At 44.0% G+C, this 19092-nt stretch overlaps 2 protein-coding genes across 9 annotated transcripts in view; one reads left to right on the forward strand and one right to left on the reverse strand.

Moving 5' to 3' along the window:
* Positions 1 to 1422: 1422 nt before the first annotated feature.
* Positions 1423 to 9792, forward strand: flot1b (flotillin 1b). Of its 2 annotated transcripts, XR_009119879.1 has the most exons (14): positions 1423 to 1531; positions 1974 to 2033; positions 3096 to 3171; positions 3688 to 3778; positions 4779 to 4922; positions 5025 to 5144; positions 6528 to 6623; positions 6702 to 6854; positions 6941 to 7122; positions 7267 to 7312; positions 7390 to 7527; positions 7598 to 7762; positions 7832 to 7940; positions 9707 to 9792. XR_009119879.1 is itself a non-coding variant. In XM_058052907.1 (13 exons), exons 2-13 carry the CDS (start codon positions 1991 to 1993, stop codon positions 7859 to 7861), a joined length of 1284 nt encoding a protein of 427 aa, XP_057908890.1. In that variant the 5' UTR covers positions 1423 to 1531; positions 1974 to 1990; the 3' UTR covers positions 7862 to 9792. The 2 variants fall into 2 exon arrangements, 1 of the variants encoding a protein (XP_057908890.1); XM_058052907.1 differs by having other exon boundaries at positions 7832 to 9792.
* ddr1 (discoidin domain receptor tyrosine kinase 1) overlaps positions 9484 to 19092 on the reverse strand; it is a 51875-nt gene continuing 42266 nt past the window's right edge. For 4 of the 7 annotated variants that reach the window (XM_058052899.1, XM_058052905.1, XM_058052900.1 and 1 more), the window contains 8 exons: positions 18620 to 18786; positions 18335 to 18536; positions 15897 to 16004; positions 14345 to 14649; positions 14138 to 14265; positions 12374 to 12902; positions 12124 to 12273; positions 9484 to 12049 (listed from right to left, as the gene is read on the reverse strand). In XM_058052899.1, the coding sequence (XP_057908882.1) occupies positions 11909 to 12049; positions 12124 to 12273; positions 12374 to 12902; positions 14138 to 14265; positions 14345 to 14649; positions 15897 to 16004; positions 18335 to 18536; positions 18620 to 18786 (1730 nt within the window). In that variant the 3' untranslated portion in view covers positions 9484 to 11908. The remainder of the gene's footprint in view (positions 12050 to 12123; positions 12274 to 12373; positions 12903 to 14137; positions 14266 to 14344; positions 14650 to 15896; positions 16005 to 18334; positions 18537 to 18619; positions 18787 to 19092) is intronic. The other 3 variants (XM_058052904.1, XM_058052901.1, XM_058052906.1) reach the window with 3 other exon arrangements.

The raw sequence follows: 19092 nt of genomic DNA on the forward strand, positions 1-19092 counted from the left end.
CGAGGGTGGAATTGAACCCTGGTCTCCTAGCTGTGAGGTCTGCGCGCTAACCACATGACCGCCGTGCCGCCCCAACTTCAAAACAATTAAAATTAATTTACTTTCATGTAAATTAATATACCACAGGCTGCACGGCGTTCGAGTGGTTAGCACGCAGGCCTCACAGCTAGGAGATAGGAGTTCAATTCCAACCTCTGCCATCTCTGTGAAAATGAATGAATGAATCACAGTCTTACTGTGAATGTACTATTTTGGATCATATTAAAACAAAATTATACTATATAACTTCAAAATAACTTCTAAACAATTAATATTAATCTACTGTCATGTAAATTAATATACCTCAGGCTGTGCGGCGGATGAGTGGTTAACACGCAGGCCTCACAGCTAGGAGATAGGAGTTCAATTCCAACCTCGACCATCTCTGTGTGGAGTTTGCATGTTACTTCGGTACGATACTCCGGTTTCCTCCCACATTCCAAAAACATGCTAGGTTAATTGGCGACTCCAAATTGTCCATAGGTATGAATGTGAGTGTGAATGGTTGTTTGCCTATATGTGCCCTGTGATTGGTTGGCCACCAGTCCAGGGTGTACACCGCCTCTCGCCTGAAGACAGCTGGGATAGGCTCCAGCACCGCCGCGACCCTTGTGATAGAAAATTAATGAATGAAAATACCTCAATTAAAATGTTGTTTTTGAGCCCACACCAATCCCACTCCAGGGCGTGCCTAGAGGCAGGCCGCGGTTGGAATACATTAAAACAGGACATTTTCGTGGGAAGCACAAAATCCAAAGAATAGGTGGAATAGGTGCAGTTTCTGGAAGATCTAGAAAGCTTTCTGTACTGGTTATTGTGTGTAGCTGCTCTATAGGAGTCAACAACTCAATACGCAGGGGCAAAACATTTTCATAATAGGTCTCCTTTAAGGTTAAGATTTAAATATAGGCTACAGGTGTGCAATGTTTTTATTTGTCCACCAGGTGGAACTACTTTTTCCACATTCAAAGCTGCATAATCATCATGAAAATCTATTGGTCCATCTACGGAATCAATAATAATAACAACAATAATAATTCTTTACTTATTAAAAAACACGTTTTTCAATTAAATAAAAACAGTGTAATTATGTAAGCATAATGGCCTTTAAAGGGTTCAAATTCCAAAACTAAAATTAAAACTTGATATGTAATGCTAGGCTGAATTAGTGGGGAAAACATTAACAAATTATATTTTTACTGTTGTTTTTGGGACTGATTTTTTATTTTGGTTGGTTCAAATGTGTGAGACCCCTTAACAGTTACTTTTTCAAACATCCTACTGTAGATTCTGACTGTGATATGCCGTAAACACGTAGTTGCCACTTTTGAGGGCTAGATGGCGCCAGAAACAACAACGGGGCGTGGTTCACAGTCTACTTCCGGTCTTGGCAGCCATTTTTGTCGTTTAGAGGACTGACGGAAAACAGCAACCCTGCGCGAGTCACCGTTACGACAATAAAGCTTATTTTTGTTGTGTCAAACGGCTGTCGGTGAGTCAAACTTATATGACAACGATGGAATATTACTATTAGTTCATATTTTATCAAAGAATAAGAGAGTTGTCGCAATGCTAACCATTATGACTTCTCGGAATGTTGGGTCTTTGGGGGAGGGGGGGTGGCGAGGGGGGAGCTTCGGTAGGCTTTGAACATAAACAAGTGACATTATCTTCAGTAAGTCAGTTAGACTATTATATGAATGTTAATATGTTTATATTTATATATGTACATGTTACATTAGACCGTATAACGTTTAATGTGGTTTAATTGGACTTGTTTGAGGTGGGGGCGTGGTTATGTCAGTGCAGTGAATCGATTAAATAAAAAGGCACAGAAGGTTCCTTATCAAGTTTCCTAATCCTTCTTTAACGTTATTTACCACATTGTCATGTTATATTTGTCATTGACAAGGTATTATTGTTTCTGTGTTTAGCATCAAAAGGAGCAAATATGTTCTACACATGTGGACCCAATGAAGCCATGGTGGTCTCAGGTAAGGTTTTTTTTTTTGGTTTGTTTTAATTTAAACAACCCACTGATTTGAAATGTAATTTAGGATTTTGGTCATTCCTAGGGGTCGTACTTGAAACACCTTCTATCAAAAAAAATTTAATCCTGCATTCAAGATAGTTTGTTGACGGTAAATTGCAAAAATCTTGAGTGTAAGGTCAGAGGGGAGCTTGTAAAAGAACAAAACTTTGTTTACTAACATCACATGACCATGTCAAGAGACAGCTGTTTTTAATCATCATGTCATGTGACTCGATTGTGAAACAACCAGCAAAGTTTACCTCATTACTGAATATCACGCTTTCAGACTAGCCAGAGCAAATATTAGCATTAGGTTAATACCTAAAGCCCCTGTGCAGGCCAGGTATTAGTACATACTGAATATTTACTAATTAGACCATTCATTTTTTACCGCTTATCCTCACAAGGGTTGCGGGGGTTGTTGGAGCCTATCCCAGCTGTCTTTGGGCGAGAGGCGTGGTACACCCGGGACTGGTCGCCAGTCAATCACAAGGCACATATAGACAAACAACCATTCACACTCGCATTCATACCTATGGACAATTTGGAGTCGCCAATTAACCGGAGTACCCGGGGAGAACATGCAAACTCCACACAGAGATGGCCGAGGGTGGAATTGAACTCCTAGCTGTGAGGTCTGCGTGCTAACCACTCGACCACCGTGCAGCCCTAATTAGACCAATGGTCCTCAAAACATTTTTACAAGTACCACCTCCAAAATATTTTTGCTTTCCAAATAGCATCATATAATCATGTTCTAGCTTTTAATATTTCAGCAGAGGAAGTCAGTTTTAGTTAATTTTGCATTAATAAATTTGTATTTGTACAATTATTGCGTCATTATGTGTCATTTTATTTTTCTAAAAGAAAAATCCACCTATTAAGAAGTGATGGCGGCAATCCTGTGTTACATCATGGAGTAACTAGAGTGATGTGTTTTTTTGCATTAAAGGTTGCCACATAATGAATGCCTTTAGTTCTACATTAGTAAATACCATGTTGACATCTTCTCCTTGCCTTGCAGGCTTCGGCCGCTCTCCTCCACTAATGATTGCTGGAGGACGAGTGTTTGTCATCCCGTGTATTCAGCAGATCCAGAGGTGATAGCTCTATTTTGTTGTCTTTGGATTAAAACATGGCGGTCATTGAAGTATAAGCCAAGTGTAAATGAGCTGTTTTTGTTATTACTGGTCCAAGCAAGCCTAAGGAAGTGGTTGATAATTGATTTTACCATCTCTGGCTCTGCCTCATATCCTCTCATCATTGCAGAGCACAATCTTATTACTACATTTGTGTTTCTGTTGTGTGATTACAGTGCAACCTATAAGGTTGAGGCATCATAAAACCTTCAATATGCATTGTTTTAAATAACATTAACCACTATATGGTAAAATAGTGTACGGCGGTGGAGAAAGGGAGGCTTGCTGACCATTACTGATTGTGATATGACTATAAAAAGACGTTAAATGCAATATAGTGAAATAACTTCTAAGTGTAGAAAGAAGTTAGTCGCGATATCGTCAAAATACTAAGCTATGGTTATTATCACACTTGTCCTTTTTGCCATTTTCAGTGAAAGATCCTGATCCATGTTTTTTTTTTTGTTGTTGTTGTAGAATCACTCTGAACACACTGACTCTAAATGTGAAGAGTGACAAAGTCTACACCCGCCATGGCGTCCCCATCTCTGTCACCGGCATTGCTCAGGTAATTTTTTTTTTGGGGCAAATATATGAAACATTACAGTGCATTTCTTACATCAATCAAAATATAATCATGTTCATTCCACAGTCTTGTTTTATCCTGTTATTATTATCATTTTAATATTATTATATTTAATATATATTATCTTTATCATTATTAACATTATTGTTATTATTATCACCATTATTATAATGATCATTAATATTACCATTTTCATCATTATAGTTGTAACAATTTTTTGATTTTTTTTTCTTCTTGTAGAGTGCTGTATCATTCCATCTGTTGTTTTCTGAAATCTGCAGTATTTGTGCTTTTATTGTCAATTTATTAGCCCACTTTTTCCCCCTAAGTGTAACATTTACATATCATTTTCTGGATTGCATGTGTCTAATCTTGTGCATTAAAAAACAAGAACTTGAGATTGTGTCTGAACAGGTGACCAATTCAAACATCAGTTTCTTCTTGTTAAGCCCTACCATGAGATTTTTAGACGTGCTTTTTAGTTTGTGTGTGTCTAGTCTTGTGCATTAAAAAGCAAGGTTTTAGGTCTGTGCTCAAACCAATGACCAGCTCCAGCCCCAGCATTTGGGATGGTCATTTCAAACAGATTAAAATGCTATAAAAATATTTGCGAGCAGGCAGGCAGGAGGATCCGTAGGAGAGTGCACACTTTAAACCTTGCCTTTCACCAATCATGGCGGGTCTTCAATGTCAACACTGGCAACAATGGCGGTAGAGATCGTGTTGCAGACTCCTAGCTGTTTATCTTATACACAGATTATTCTGCATGCACACACGCACAAATGGGTGGTGTACAGTTGCATTGTATATTATTAGAAGTATTGTTTTTTTCTGTTGTCTTCACCAAATTGCAAACAATAGCAGTGACTTCCCATAGCAAATATCTATGAGTCACAGACCATAACATATTATTATCGTCACCTTCAATAACAATACCATTGATCTCAGTGCTGTTTCATCCGATATTGTGTTTCTTTCTCAGGTCAAGATCCAGGGCCAGAACAAGGAGATGCTGGCCACCGCCTGCCAAATGTTCATGGGAAAGTCAGAGGCTGAGATTGCCCAAATCGCACTGGAGACCCTGGAGGGCCACCAGAGGGCCATCATCGCCCACCTGACTGTGGAGGTGATGTTCTATAATGATGCTGAGGCTAAAGGAGCGTCACTCTCACTCCCTGTTCAGTTTATGTAACTTTGTGTGTGTGTTTTTTTTCCTCACCTCTCGCAGGAGATCTACCAGGACCGTAAGAAGTTCTCCGAGCAGGTCTTCAAGGTAGCCTCCTCTGACCTGGTCAATATGGGGATCGGAGTAGTCAGCTACACCCTCAAAGACGTCCATGATGACCAGGTATATCAGATACAGTAAAAGGGTTTCCAACTCAGGGTCTCAGATCCTCTCAGGAGGCAAAGCAAGCATTAGTACAGTCCCATGATAGCATAATATTGTGGTATTCCTCTTTTTTTATGTACTACAGTGGAAAGTACCAAGTCAAAACGCCCCAAAAACCAAACAGTTAAGTGCTCCGGGAAAAATATGCTGCAAAATTGAATATTGCTATAATCATTCAGCTATAAGATATAATTCAGTTCAGTGAGTATCTCAGGATGAATTCCACAAGTGTGTTTGACTAGGCGGTACTAGAAACAGCAAATAGGAAAAGGGTGATGATAACCATAGAATTGGAACTGCAATATGAGCAATACAAATTAAGTATCAAATACATACACAAATGACTTATGCTAAACAGATGCTAGTGTAATTGGCATGTAAATGAGCAGAAAAGGCTGCCAAATCATGTCCTGTTCCTACTTCCTTAACCTGTGATACATCTGTCAGGTGTATTAAAATTGGCAAGCAGGGCTGTACTCAGTAAGGTAGGGAACCCCCCCTGGGAAAAACCTGAAAAGAAGGCATGTTTGCACCACATTTAAAGGGGATCTATTATGGTCATTTTTCAACCCTTTGTATTGAGTTGTGGTCTCCTATAGAGCAGCTACACACAATAACGCGCACTGAAAACTTTTCAGATTTTCCAGAATCGGCACCTATTCCAGCTGTATTTCCTTTTATTTGTGCTTCCTGTCAAAACGCTCTGTTTTAATTTATTGCTCACACATCCAACATGCGTCCTAACTATGAACCATATAAGGATATAAGGAAGTCCGCCCCTCTGTGACATCACAAAGGGGCAGTTTTACCACGCCTTTTGAAACTGAGCATTTTGAGCCATCCCAAACGTCTTTCAGGGCTCACTTCCAAATACACAAACCTCATTATCTGAAACTTTGGCATCATTTAACACGAGAATACAACATTCTAAGTACATTTATCGGTCGGAAAAGTGGAAAACAATATCTATGATATGCCTCCATATTCAGCTCTCTGAAGTGGGACACATCTGAAGTCACAATAAAGGTCTGATGGCGAGAACTGTACCTGCATCATGAACCTTTTAGTAACTGTGACGTCTTTTCCCACTAATAGACTTAAGTGGCCTTTATTGACTGTTTGCAACCCCCCCGCCCCCCTTCTCTTCTGTTCTGTTCTGCTCCATCCCCCATCCGCTCTGTACATTAGTGATGAATTAGAGCTAAGTGCTACTATGGCAACCGTGTCCTGTTAGTCTGATATGCATCTTTTTCACAGTGGTGTAGAAGTACACATCCACAACCACAGTAATACACGTATTACTACACTTCAATCAAAACATTTGTACTTTGCTTCTTCTAGGACTACCTCCATTCTCTTGGCAAGGCCAGGACAGCCCAGGTTCAGAAGGATGCCAGGATTGGAGAGGCTCAGTACAAGCGGGATGCTGTCATTCGGGTAAAAAAAACGGCATCGTCAGCTCATTTTCACACGGAATTCTTGTCAGGAAATCTCAAGTTTGATTCCACCATGCAGGAAGCCCAAGCCATGCAGGAGAAAGTGTCCGCTCAGTACAAGAATGAGATCGAGATGGCCAAATCCCAGAGGGATTACGAGTTGAAGAAGTCCGCCTACGACGTTGAAGTCAACACCAAGAAGGCCGAGTCAGAAATGGCCTACCAGCTTCAGGTACTAATGCCGTCCCCTTGATCTGCTCATGCTCCTTGGGGAGGAACCAGCTCCTTGAAAGTCTTCCTCGAAAATGCTCTTCCCAGGTGGCCAAGACCAAGCAGCGCATTGAGGAGGAGAAGATGCAGGTTCAGGTGGTGGAGCGCTCCCAGCAGATCATGCTGCAGGAGCAGGAGATCGTCCGCAAGGAGAAGGAGCTGGCGGCCAAAGTCAAGAAGCCCGCCGAGGCGGAGAGATTTCGTCTGGAAAAGTTGGCTGAGGCTCAGCGGTATGAACGTTTAAGAACTATTGGGAATGTGTTATGCCTGCACATAACTAGGAGCATGTGACCTACATTTTTTTAGCTTGCAGTTCAGAGCAAAATAGCAACGAGGGAAAGGAAAGTTAAGCTAATTTTTTTTTTTCCTGACAGCCTGCAGCTCATCATCGAGGCTGAAGCCGAGGCCGAGTCCATCAGAGTGAGTCTTTACTTCTTTCCTCCTGAACCTCCATCTTTAACTTATCCATGCATCACGCTTCACCTTGCTTGTTGTAGATCAAGGGCGAGGCCGAGGCGTTCGCCCTGGAGGCAAAGGGCCGCGCTGAGGCGGAGCAGATGGTCAAGAAGGCGGAAGCCTTCAAGCAGTATGGAGAGGGAGCCATGGTGGACATGCTCCTGGAGAAACTACCACTGGTAGATGAACATCCTTTTTGACGTCTTTTTGTTGTTGTTGTGGCGCTAACATCACGCGTCCTGTCTTTAGATGGCAGAGGAGATCAGCAAGCCTCTGACGTCAGCCCAGAAGATCACCATGGTGTCCAGCGGCGGCTCGGATGTGGGAGCTGCCAAGTTGGCCAACGAGGTCCTGGACATCATGACCCGGGTGCCCTCGGCTGTGGAGAAACTCACTGGAGTGGACATCTCCCAGGTATCCATCCATGTAGGTCAGTATAGAATCCATAAGAACCCACGGTGACCTCTTGGTTTATTATTGCAGGTCAGTGGGCAGTCCCTGCGTGTCCACTAAGACACCGTGGAGGATCACACCTCCTCTCTCCGTGCCTCCGGAACCACTCTGGTGACTCCTACCATCAAATCGCATGCAGGTGTGCCTCTACCGTGTCTCTATCGTCTCTTCCTCCGCCATTTCGTATCTCTTCATAAGTGCTGGTGTTTTTATCGATTTAGATAAATCTATTTAGCTGGAAATGGTTTAGTGTCTGCCTCGTTGCACCAAAAACATTTGGTTGTGCCTTTTCATCAACAATGTGTCCTCACATCTGCTTCATGAGCGCCGCTAGCCTGTCAAATAGATCCAAAGGTTATCCTATGCACTACACATTAACTGAGCGCCAATGCTACACATAGAGAGTATTACTACCACACTGGAAAAAAAAGTACTTATGTTTGAAAAGTAATAATTTGAACGAGAAAAAAGTGGTAGCATTACCGGAATATTGAATATTGTCACAATTTTAACTGGTGAAAAAGGTAATATTTGCAAGAACAAAGGCGTAATACTCCAATAGTCATAATTATGAGTGGAGAAAGAAGAAAAAAATGTTGTTATTGAGGGGCAAGAAAGATGGAATAAAATAAATGACCAGAATAATGCTATGCTTTTTATCATGTAATATTACAATAATATAGTCTAAAATATATTCCATGAGAAAAAAGTCAAAATAGTAGGACAATATGTACTATTTACATTTGCAAAATTGCCAAAATAGTTGCAATATTATGGGAATACTGCAAGCATATTCTGCATAATATTACTAAAAAATAATGGTCATTTAAAAAAAAAACAATAACTGCGGTATTGAGAGACTCAAATAATGTAATAATTGTTATAACACTGAAGGATTTAAAAAGCATATTTAGAGAAACATCTGCTCTGACTATTGATTTTGAGCACTTAAAATGCTGACATTTTAGTTTCGTAATATTTGTTGTAAAATATCAACCTTATCCTCGGAGTTGTTACCTTTTTTTGTCGATTCTCAATGTAGCTGTAATAGTCAATATAATTTGTGTTTTTGTGTGGTGTCTGAAATTGTTAAAGCAGGTGGGATTAGTGGTTTGCCAGCCAGAGACACGGTGGGCGTGATTTAGGGACGGGGAGTGGGAGGTCTTGCATTGTGAAAAGCAAAGGAAGTGTTGCTGGACGTCAACCATTGCTAACTACAGCTTGAACTGTCGTGTATGTTTGGTTAGCTTTGACTAATTATTCTCCATGTTTGCAAGGATGCTGACTAACATCGAGGTCCTGTTACATAGTTAGGTACCCATAAAGCTGCATGTCTGTTTTTTTTTTGTAATTTTTAAAAAAGACTTTATAATGCTTTACTAACAAATCAAAGCTGTAATGCATCTCGTCACCGTGAAGTGCCTGGTCAAGATGAACTGCTAAAAAACAAACTAAATCTCAGACCTCTTGTGTTCAGCTTGTCAGGGAATACATACAGTCATGGAGGAAATTATTAGAACCGCCTTGTTTCCTCACTTTAATGCCTGGTACAACTAAAGCTACATTGGTTTTTACAAATATAATTGAACTTAAGAGCGTATATTTAGCCATGTCTGTTTTTTTTTTTTATACTAGCCAAAATAAACCAAAGTTCTTACATCAATAGCTATGGCATTGTACTGCAAAAAAAAAAAAACAACTGTGCTTTTTTTAGACATTCCATGTTGTCCTGTCCAACACACTTGTAGTAGTACCAGCCTTTTAAAAAAAAAACAAGGCTGTTCTCATAATTTCTTCCATGACTGTATCACCGTCTATCCAACCGGTATAAGCCATAATGCTGCCATGTTATTTGGAATTTAACCCTTTAACTAATCCTATGTTTTGTTTTTTTTGTCACGTCAGAAAGAAGCATTGCTGCATGGTATAGCCGCAATAGTATGAAAATGGTCAGCATTTATCTGTATTAATAAAAATGTGCTGTATAATTAGCCATGAGTTTTTCCTTTTAAAAATTTGTAACGACTTAACTTTATTGAAACATCTACAAAAATAAACAGCAAAATGGATGGTAGCGGCATCAAGGTTGCAAAGCGTGTCTACAGAAGATAGAGAAGACTCTCAACAAAAGAGTTTTCCATATATTAGTACAGGAAAATACAGATCTGTATTCAAAATATGTACAAACTATTCATGTAACCACAGACAATGTACAGTATCTATAAAAAGTGATTAGTTGTACTACAGTGTATCAAAAAAAAAGGACTCAAATGGCACCGCGACCATTTGGCATCAGTAAACAACTATTAATTGATCATGTAGAACAGTGAATTCTCAACTGGGTGGGAGGGTCAAGACCCGAAAGTGGGTGGCATAGTTTTGGGTGGGTCGTGGGGTCGTGCCCCCCACCCGCATAGATGTCCGTGAATGCACCACATGTCTGTGCTATTTGCTTGCTGTGCAACGACAAGATGCACATCATGTTTACGTCCGACTTGGTCAAGTTTGAGTGAGAGAGCAATGACATCGATGCTAGTCGTTCGCTACCAGAGCAGAGGGTGATGGTGTGTCCCGCAGCCAAACCAGTTGAGAAGCACTGATGTAGAGAACTGATTAACAGTGCTGTACAATGAGTAACATAATGTAGACGTCCTACGACAGTCAAAGAGCATTCACGGCAGATCCTCAAGTGTCCGTCATTTTAAAATATTATACATCCAACAATGTCTTTCCAGTCGTCCAATCACTGCTCTTCATTCCACGTAAGCAGGAATCATAGCAACAGTTCATCAGCCACACGTGTGATGGAGTTAAAGTGCAGGAAGGTTGTGGAAATTTTTGTCCAAACTGGAAGTGACATTTCTGCTTAAAAGCGGAGGGGGCAGGGGGCGTGGTCATGTCACATCATCATCGGGGGGAATTGCATTTTCCCTGGCAAAAAAAAAAAAAAATGCTGTTGGGGGCTGGAAGTGTTTGTCTGCTCTGCATTTTGTCCCGTTTGAGTACAGTGTGGAAGTGGTTCATCAGGGAACTCATTGACACTGGGCTGCTATGTGAAGCACTACAGAACCTCTTCAGAGTTGCAAACTTGGGGCTTAAAGCGGATTAAACCCAGGAATTGAGCCCAAATCAGCTATGTGGACCACTAGAGTCTTCCCACTCTTCCCACATCCATCCACTTTCTATTCCACTTATCCTATTCCTGACTTTGGGGGACAGGGGTCGGGGTACACACTGGACTGATGAGCCAGGGGAGGGCTGTGTGGAAGGCAGCTACATGAACCTCTACATCTGACCTCATCTCGAAACATCTATGGACCCACTTCTCTTGTTCAGGGTTGCAGGGGGGATCGGACTACACCTCGAACCGATTGGCTAGAAATTGAGGCCAAGGCAGCCTTGTGAACCACTACACTATCAATGGATCTCATTTCCCAATAGTGCCTCTGGTGCAGGTTACACTGGACTTACGTAAACCACTACACTAGTCCATTCCAGCTGACCTAAATAAAAAAAGATGGAGATCATCCTGAACAAGACTGCTCAGGGATTTGAACTCAAGGCAGCTATGTGAACCACTACAACACCAACAGCGTTCATCTCCTAACATCCATTTTCAGGGTGTCAAGGGGGAGCTGGAGCCTATCCCAGCTGACTTTGGACAAGAGGCTAGGGACAGCTGTGAGGAAAGGCAACTTTGTGAAGCACTACATGGTACTTTTCTTTATCTTTTATCCACTTCAGGATTGCAAGGTGGGGAGGGGGGGGGCTGGAGCCTACCCTAAAGGGTGAAACCTGGACTGATTGGGGTTTGGAGTGGGTATTATTGTGCTATGTGAACCACTTTTGAAAAAAAAGTCACAAGGAAAAAAAAAGGCTCCTAATGCAGAACGCACCCACCACCCACTACATTACACCCACATTACACTACATCATGTAGCTCAGCCTAAGCTCTACACTTGTCAAGCTAGCTTACTGCAGTTTCCTGGGAGGGGGGGGTCTAGTGTGGGATTAAACTGAACCAGCAGCGTCTCCAGCAGCCCCCCTCCACCGAAAAGTCCAAAATGTGTTTTTTTTATTTTTATTACCCAACTCCACCAGTGCATCTTACACCATATTCATGGCGTCCTCCGTGAGGAAGGAGTGGATGTAACCAAAAGATGGTCGGAGCTTGCAGTCTCTGTTCCAGCAGCTCAACATGAGTTCATGGAGACCCTGAGGGCAAACGGCAGGCTTGCCCAGATACACCTGGATGGGAGGAGACAAAATGGAGGACGATGAGGCTATCTGGTTTGAAACCAGAAGCGGTGTGAACGTACTACCTGTCTGCCCTGGTCTCTGAAGAACTCTCCAGCGTTGTCGATGACTTGTTCATCCGTTAGGTTGGAGTACGGCTGCTCCTGACAGACGCTCAGCATCTCCCACAGGGTGACCCCGAACGCCCACACGTCGCTGGCGGTGGTGAATTTACCCTGGGAACACATAGCGGAATATTTGAAACCGATACATTCTGCAGTACCCTTGAGCAATACGCAAACATCTTTTCATGGAGGATATTGGATCTTCTCTCACCATGAGGATGCACTCCCAGGCCATCCAGCGGATGGGCAGCACAGCTCGGCCTTGGATCCTGTAGTAGTCTCCCGCGTACAGATTCCTGCTCATACCGAAATCGGCGATCTTGATGTGGCGCTCGCCGCTCGGGTCGCCGCCGCTGTCACCTTTGTCGCCGCCCACGAGGCAGTTCCGCGTGGCCAGATCACGGTGCACAAAGTTGAGCGAGGAGAGAAACTTCATGCCGGAAGCGATCTGGCTGGCCATGGAGATGAGAGCCGGGTAGCTGGGAACAAAGATGTCGGGTAAGAATAAAACCGACACCATATTTGTTAACGCCTTCTCATACCTGATGGTTGGAGTGTTGTGGGAAGGACCGGTCTTGTCCAGCAGCACTCGGTGGGACAGATACTGGTTGAGGTCTCCGCACTCCATGTACTCCGTGACCATACACAGGGGGTCGCTGCTCACACACACCCCCAGCAGACGGATGATGTTGGGGTCCTTAAGGCGGGAGAGGATCTTCACCTCCTTCAGGAAGTCATTCCTAAAGGATGCACTTTGTTTAATTCCTAGAGGTCAGGTGTTGGGGGACGGATGATTTGGAGGTACATGAATAAAAATGAGGCTGCGCGGTGGAGGAGTGGTTTACACGCAGGCCTCACACCTAAAAGACTCGAGTTCAATACCACCCATCTCTGTGTGGAGTTTGCATGTTCTCCCCGTGCATGCATGGGTTTTCTCCGGGTACTCCGGTTTCCTCCCACATTCCAAAAACATGCTAGGTTAATTAGCGACTCCAAATTGTCCATAGGTATGAATGTGAGTGTGAATGGTTGTTTGTCTATATGTGCCCTGTGATTGGCTGGCCACCAGTCCAGTGTGTACCCCGCCTCTCACCCAAAAATGAATGAATGTTGTAGTAGAAGTTCAAAAATGTGGAAAAGTGGGGTTTTAGACCCCAACTCTCCAATGAAATGAATGACCTATGACCTCAAAAATGTGAGTCAAAATGGTGAAAAATGGTCCCCTCTGAAAAGTGTGCTTTAAGGTCTCCAATGGGGGGTCTGGGGGGGTTTCCAGGGTGCTTTTTTATGTCTGACCAGGACACCCAATGAGATTTTCTACGATTTTATACAACCCTTTGACCCCCATGTGAGTGTGAATGGTTGTTTGTCTATATGTGTCCTGTGATTGGCTGGCGACCAGTCCAGGGTGTACACCGCCTCCCACCCGAAGACAGCTGGGATAGGCTCCAGCAACCCCAAAAGACCCTCGTGAGGATAAGTGGTACAAAATGAATGAATGAATAAAAATGGAAAAACAATTAGCGCCTAACATTCACAAATACAAGTGTCCTTGAACCCCTCACGCTGTAAAGAGAATGGAGCAGAAAGACAGTGCATGAAATAGTCCATTGCTCTGTGTGCATTATATGAACAAGTAAGATTTTATCGATATTGCAGATTTTATCGATATTGGCATTCCAATCCTTGCATGGTACTGCAGTGAAAACCTGTCACTGTGAGTGGGTATCCCCCCCACTGAAGTTACGAAACTAAAGCTATTAAAATGCAAGGATGTCAACATCAGACTGGAATAAAAGTAATGTAGGATTGCTTATCTACTTATCAGCGCTCATGTGAATTTTCTCCCACAATTACAATAAAATTAATCAAATTAATTATGATCAATAGTTCAAGTTAATTAAGATAAAAAGGTGTATGATATTTGACTGGTACTGTATATGGATAATGTGCTTTTAGGTGAAGATGAGAGTACCTGGCATTCTTGGATGCATCAGGCCGCAGTATCTTGACAGCCACCAGCAGAGGGCGACCTTTCCTCACGTTGAAGGGGAACTCCAGGTTGGGGAGGTCCTGGGGGTTTTCTATTTCACACAGGTGCACCTTCCACCACAATGGCAACACAGTTTAAGCACCTTCAACACCCGCATCAACAAACGTACTTGTCACTGCATGTCCCCACCTCGCCAAACTGCCCCTCCCCGAGTTTCTCCTTGAAGATCAGACACTGACGGGGCAGCTCTGGTAAGGGGGTGGCGTCCGCCCCACCGGGGCTGGACGAGGCCAGGGCGGGGACGGCGTAGGTGTTGTTGCCGCTAACGCCCTGCAGGCTTACGATGTCGGCTTCGGCGTAGTGCGGCACACTGGGGGGAAGCGGGGGGGACACGGGCGGCGACAGAGCGGGGTAAGGCGGTGACCCGGGGTAGGGAGGAGGCTCGTCCTGCGACAGGGGGAAACTCTTCTCCAGGTCCAAATCCAGTCCACAGGCTAGAAACAAGACGTAGTGTACACTTGTTACACAAAGATAAACAACTACTGCTGGATACAAAATGGAGGGGAATGAAAGATTTTGGAAATGATTACAAAGTTACGGCGCCCCTCCAATAATGAACACCTTACAGATGCCTGGTATTCTCTGCATTTGAGTAAACAGACACCCCTTGTCCACTATGAGGAAATACAGTATTCCATTTAAATAGTCCAGAAGATAAAGTGGTTACATTGCATCTCGTTACTAATAATAGAACCATCATAAAAAGACAATATGGATTCCCTTCGTTGATTGACAGATAGAGCTTCCAGAGTCCAAAGAAGGAGGCTAGAAAAGGTATCCAATTCCCAGAAAGGGTGAGAACATTAGCAAAAAGAGTGAAATGACGGACATATGTTAGGACTTAGGCGGCACGGCGGTCGAGTGGTTAGCGTGCAGACCTCACAGCTAGGAGATGAGGGTTCAATTCCACCCTCGGCCATCTCTGTGTGAAGTTTGCATGTTCTCTCCGGGTATTCCGGTTTCCTCCCACATTCCAAAAACATGCTAGGTTAATTGGCAACTCCAAATTGTCCATAGGTATGAATGTGAGTGTGAATGGTTGTTTGTCTATATGTGCCCTGTGATTGGCTGGCCACCAGTCCAGGGCGTACCCCGCCTCTCGCCCGAAGACAGCTGGGATAGGCTCCGGCAACCCCACAAGACCCTCGTAAGGATAAGCGGTAGTAAATGAATGATTTAATAAAAATGGAAAAACAATTAGCGCCTAACACTCACAAATACAAGTGTCCTTGAACCCCTCACACTGTAAAGAGAATGGAGCAGAAAGGAGTTCATTGCTCTGTGTGCATTATATGAACAAGCAAGTAAGATTTTATCGATATTGCAGATTTTATCGATATTGGCGTTCCAATCCTCGCACGGTACCGCAGTGACTCCAAATTGTCCATAGGTATGAATGTGAGTGTGAATGGTTGTTTGTCTATATGTGCCCTGTGATTGGCTGGTGACCAGTCCAGGGTGTACCCCGCCTCTCGCCCAAAGACAGCTGGGATAGGCTCCAGCACCCCCGGCGACCCTCGTGAGGAAAAGCGGTAAAAAATGAATGAATGTTAGGACTTACAGGAAAGAGGCATGCACCACAAGATGAAGAGCCAACCCCGACAGGCGTCTACGTATGTCAGCAGCGGAGGCGATGCGGGAGCCTACTTTAGCTGCATTTGCCCAGACTAAGGTCTCTTACCATGGGGCACATTGAGGTTCTTTTCCTGAGCCTGACAGGTGCCGGGCCTGGAGCCTTTCCTGTGATCTGACAGGAGCAGGTGATAGGCCGGGTTGTTTAACAGCAAGGCTGAGAGACCACAACATACACATATACACACAAATACACACATACACACACACACAGCGCGATACAACATCAAGTGGACATGTGACAAAACAAAATAAGGTACTGTTAGCATGTCAATCCATCAATAAAAAACGGGGACGATGGGATGCAGTGGCACAGCAAGGACAAGCATGTTAAAAGAAAACTAGCCAAAGTGGATGAAATGGTGGATGTTCAAACCATGGCATGCCAGTCTCATGCGGTGCGGCACGACGACACGCATGCCCTCGTTTTCATCAGTCATCCTTTTCTTTCCCCCTTCAAAATAAAAGCTCATCCTCACTCCTCACTCAGGTAATCATCCAGGTGAACTATTTTCTCAATACAATACGTCAACTAAAGTTTGGGGACTTTTTTTGGGGGGGTACAGCGTCCTTGGGTTCCATAAAATGCCTAATAAAATGCATTATTATTATTATTACGGTACTATTTGTAGTATTATTACAGGAAAGAACTCCGATTTCCTCCCACATTCCAAAAACATGCTAGGTTAATTGGCGACTCCAAATTGTCCATAGGTATGAATGTGAGTGTGAATGGTTGTTTGTCTATATGTGCCCTGTGATTGGCTGGCGACCAGTCCAGGGTGTACCCCGCCTCTCGCCCGAAGACAGCTGGGATAGGCTCCAGCAACCCCTGCGACCCTCGTGAAGAAAAGCGGTAGAAAATGAATGAATGAATGAATGCTACACATCCGGCTGCATGGTGGATAAGTGGTTAGCATGCAAGCCTCACAGCTAGGAGACCCGAGTTCGGGTTTTCTCCGGGGACTCCGGTTTCCCCCCCCCACCCCTTCCAAAAACATGCTAGCTTAATTGGCGACTCGAAATTGTCCATAGGTATGAATGTGAGTGTGAATGGTTGTTTGTCTATATGTGCCCTCTGATTGGCTGGCGACCAGTCCAGGTTGTACCCCGCCTCTCGCCCGAAGACAGCTGGGATAGGCTCCAGCACCCCCGTGACCCTCGTGGGAATAAGCGGTAGAAAATGAATGAATGTTGTAGGAGACACCGAGTGTGTAGCGCGCAAGCCACACATCTAGGAGAACTGGGTTCGATTCCCCCTTCGGCCATCTCTGTGTGGAGTTTTCGTGGGTTTTCTCCGGGTACTCCGGTTTCCTCCCACATTCCAAAAACATGCTAGGTTAATTGGCGACTCCAAATTGTCCATAGGTATGAATGTGAGTGTGAATGGTTGTTTGTCTATATGTGCCCTGTGATTGGCTGGCGACCAGTCCAGGGTGTAATGAAAATGAATGAATGTTGTAGTAGAAGTTCAAAAATGTAGAAAAGTGGGGTTTTAGGCCCCAACTCTCCAATGACATCAATGACCTATGACCTCAAAAGGCTCCCAAAAATGTGAGTCAAAATGGTCCCCTCTGAAAGGTGTGCTTTAAGGTCTCCAATGGGGGGTCTGGGAGGTTTCCAAGGTGCTTTTTTTATGTCTGACCTGGACGACCAATGAGATTTTCTATGATTTTATACAACCCTTTGACCCCAAAAAGACGACGGCCTTGAACTAAATGGACTTTGCAAAACAGCAGACAAATGTACCCCTCTGAAAGTGGCGTTTTAGGCCATTGTTGGGTCCATCTGGCAGCCCTAATGAGATGGCCTGAGTATCCTGGCACAACTCCCTAATGCAAAAAAAAAGATTTTGCATAACAAAACTCTGTTTTAGGTCATCTGTAGGTTCAGCCGAGATCCTTCACGAGGCTTTGGTAGGTAGACTAAAAAGGTCATGGCAAAGACCTGAAAAATTCAGCAATTTTGTACAATTGTGCAACAGGATAAAAGAGCAGACGTGACCCGTTGCCGTTTGAGGCCATTTTTGGTCCAGCTAATGAGGGTTTGTTAGCCCACAAGCTGGGCTGGGAGGCAACCTGAAAAAATGTAAAAACATAAAATAAAATTTTTTAGGAAATTTATAGTCCAACTAGGACTATGACGGTTTGGGATCCCTAAAGAGTGAAAAACACAACACAAATTAAGACCAAAAATAAAGCCCATTTAAAAGCTCCATTCCAGGCCATTTTCACTTCATGGAGGTGTAATGGCAGGTGTCCCGAAACTTTTGTCCATGCATTCAATGAGTGACATTCATATAATTCTCCTGGCAAAGAGCGCAAGAGCTTGAACACGTGTGAAGAAATCTGAAGTGGCGAAATTTAAAGCCTGTGTGTGTGCGTGCTTCAATAGTAAACAACCTCTATCAGCGTGTTGTGTTCAAGTGCCTCTCTCAGCAGGACATGCTGTAAATGGCTGCATGGAAGCATGTGTGTGTTAACCCACCCGTGCTGTCACGGTGGTCGCGTGGGCGGAGCAAGGCGCTGGGCTCCTGGTACTCGCACTCGCCCTCCCGCTCGGGGTCATCGGGGAAGGTGTGTATGCGCTGGTAGCGGCTGGAGTAGCTGTGCGTGTTGTTGATGACCACGTTGTCCGAGGGGACGGAGAGGTGGACGCGCAGCTCGTCACTCGAGAGGCTGTTCTGGGCCTGCCGTGGTAACATGAACACACCACATAACCATCCATGGAGTTCAACCCCCCCCCAACAATATTTTATGCAGGTGTACAAACCTTCCCCAGCAGTTTTTTCCAGTATTGCCTCCACAGGATGACGGCAATGACAGCCAGCAGCAGTAATATGATGCCGACTAGGCAGCCAATCAGAATGGCGGTGTTGCTACTATCATCCTTGGCCACCGGAAGCCCCGCCTTTGGTGACACGGCGGCAAACTCGGAGCCTGGGACAGATGAGAAGAAGGTGACGTCAACTGGTATCCATTTTTGTGATGCTTGTTGTTTAGTACAGCAGTCAGCTAGTCAGTGGGGATCTATGCTGAGAGTTATTTGGCTTATCTTACACACACACACACACACACACTGAGGTCACTCCTGCATAGTTTCATCACCTAACATATCTGGGGCCTCTCTAGGGGCCCGCTATGCGGAGAAAAGAATGTGCAAGGCTCTTCAACAACCTGAACCATGAATCAACACAATGAGGCTGTTTGATCATCTTTCAAGGTCAAACGCGGCATGCAGGTATG

This window comes from Doryrhamphus excisus, chromosome 17, assembly GCF_030265055.1.
Source record: "Doryrhamphus excisus isolate RoL2022-K1 chromosome 17, RoL_Dexc_1.0, whole genome shotgun sequence".
NCBI lineage: Eukaryota > Metazoa > Chordata > Actinopteri > Syngnathiformes > Syngnathidae > Doryrhamphus > Doryrhamphus excisus.

What these genes read in the sequence shown, in the direction of transcription:
- flot1b (XM_058052907.1), top strand. Translation starts at nt 1,991, where the DNA reads ATGTTCTACACATGTGGACCCAATGAAGCCATGGTGGTCTCAG. An exon ending in AGCGGGATGCTGTCATTCGG is followed by an intron (nt 6,624 to 6,701) that starts GTAAAAAAAACG and finishes TCCACCATGCAG; the next exon opens with GAAGCCCAAGCCATGCAGGA. An exon ending in TCCTGGAGAAACTACCACTG is followed by an intron (nt 7,528 to 7,597) that starts GTAGATGAACAT and finishes TCCTGTCTTTAG; the next exon opens with ATGGCAGAGGAGATCAGCAA.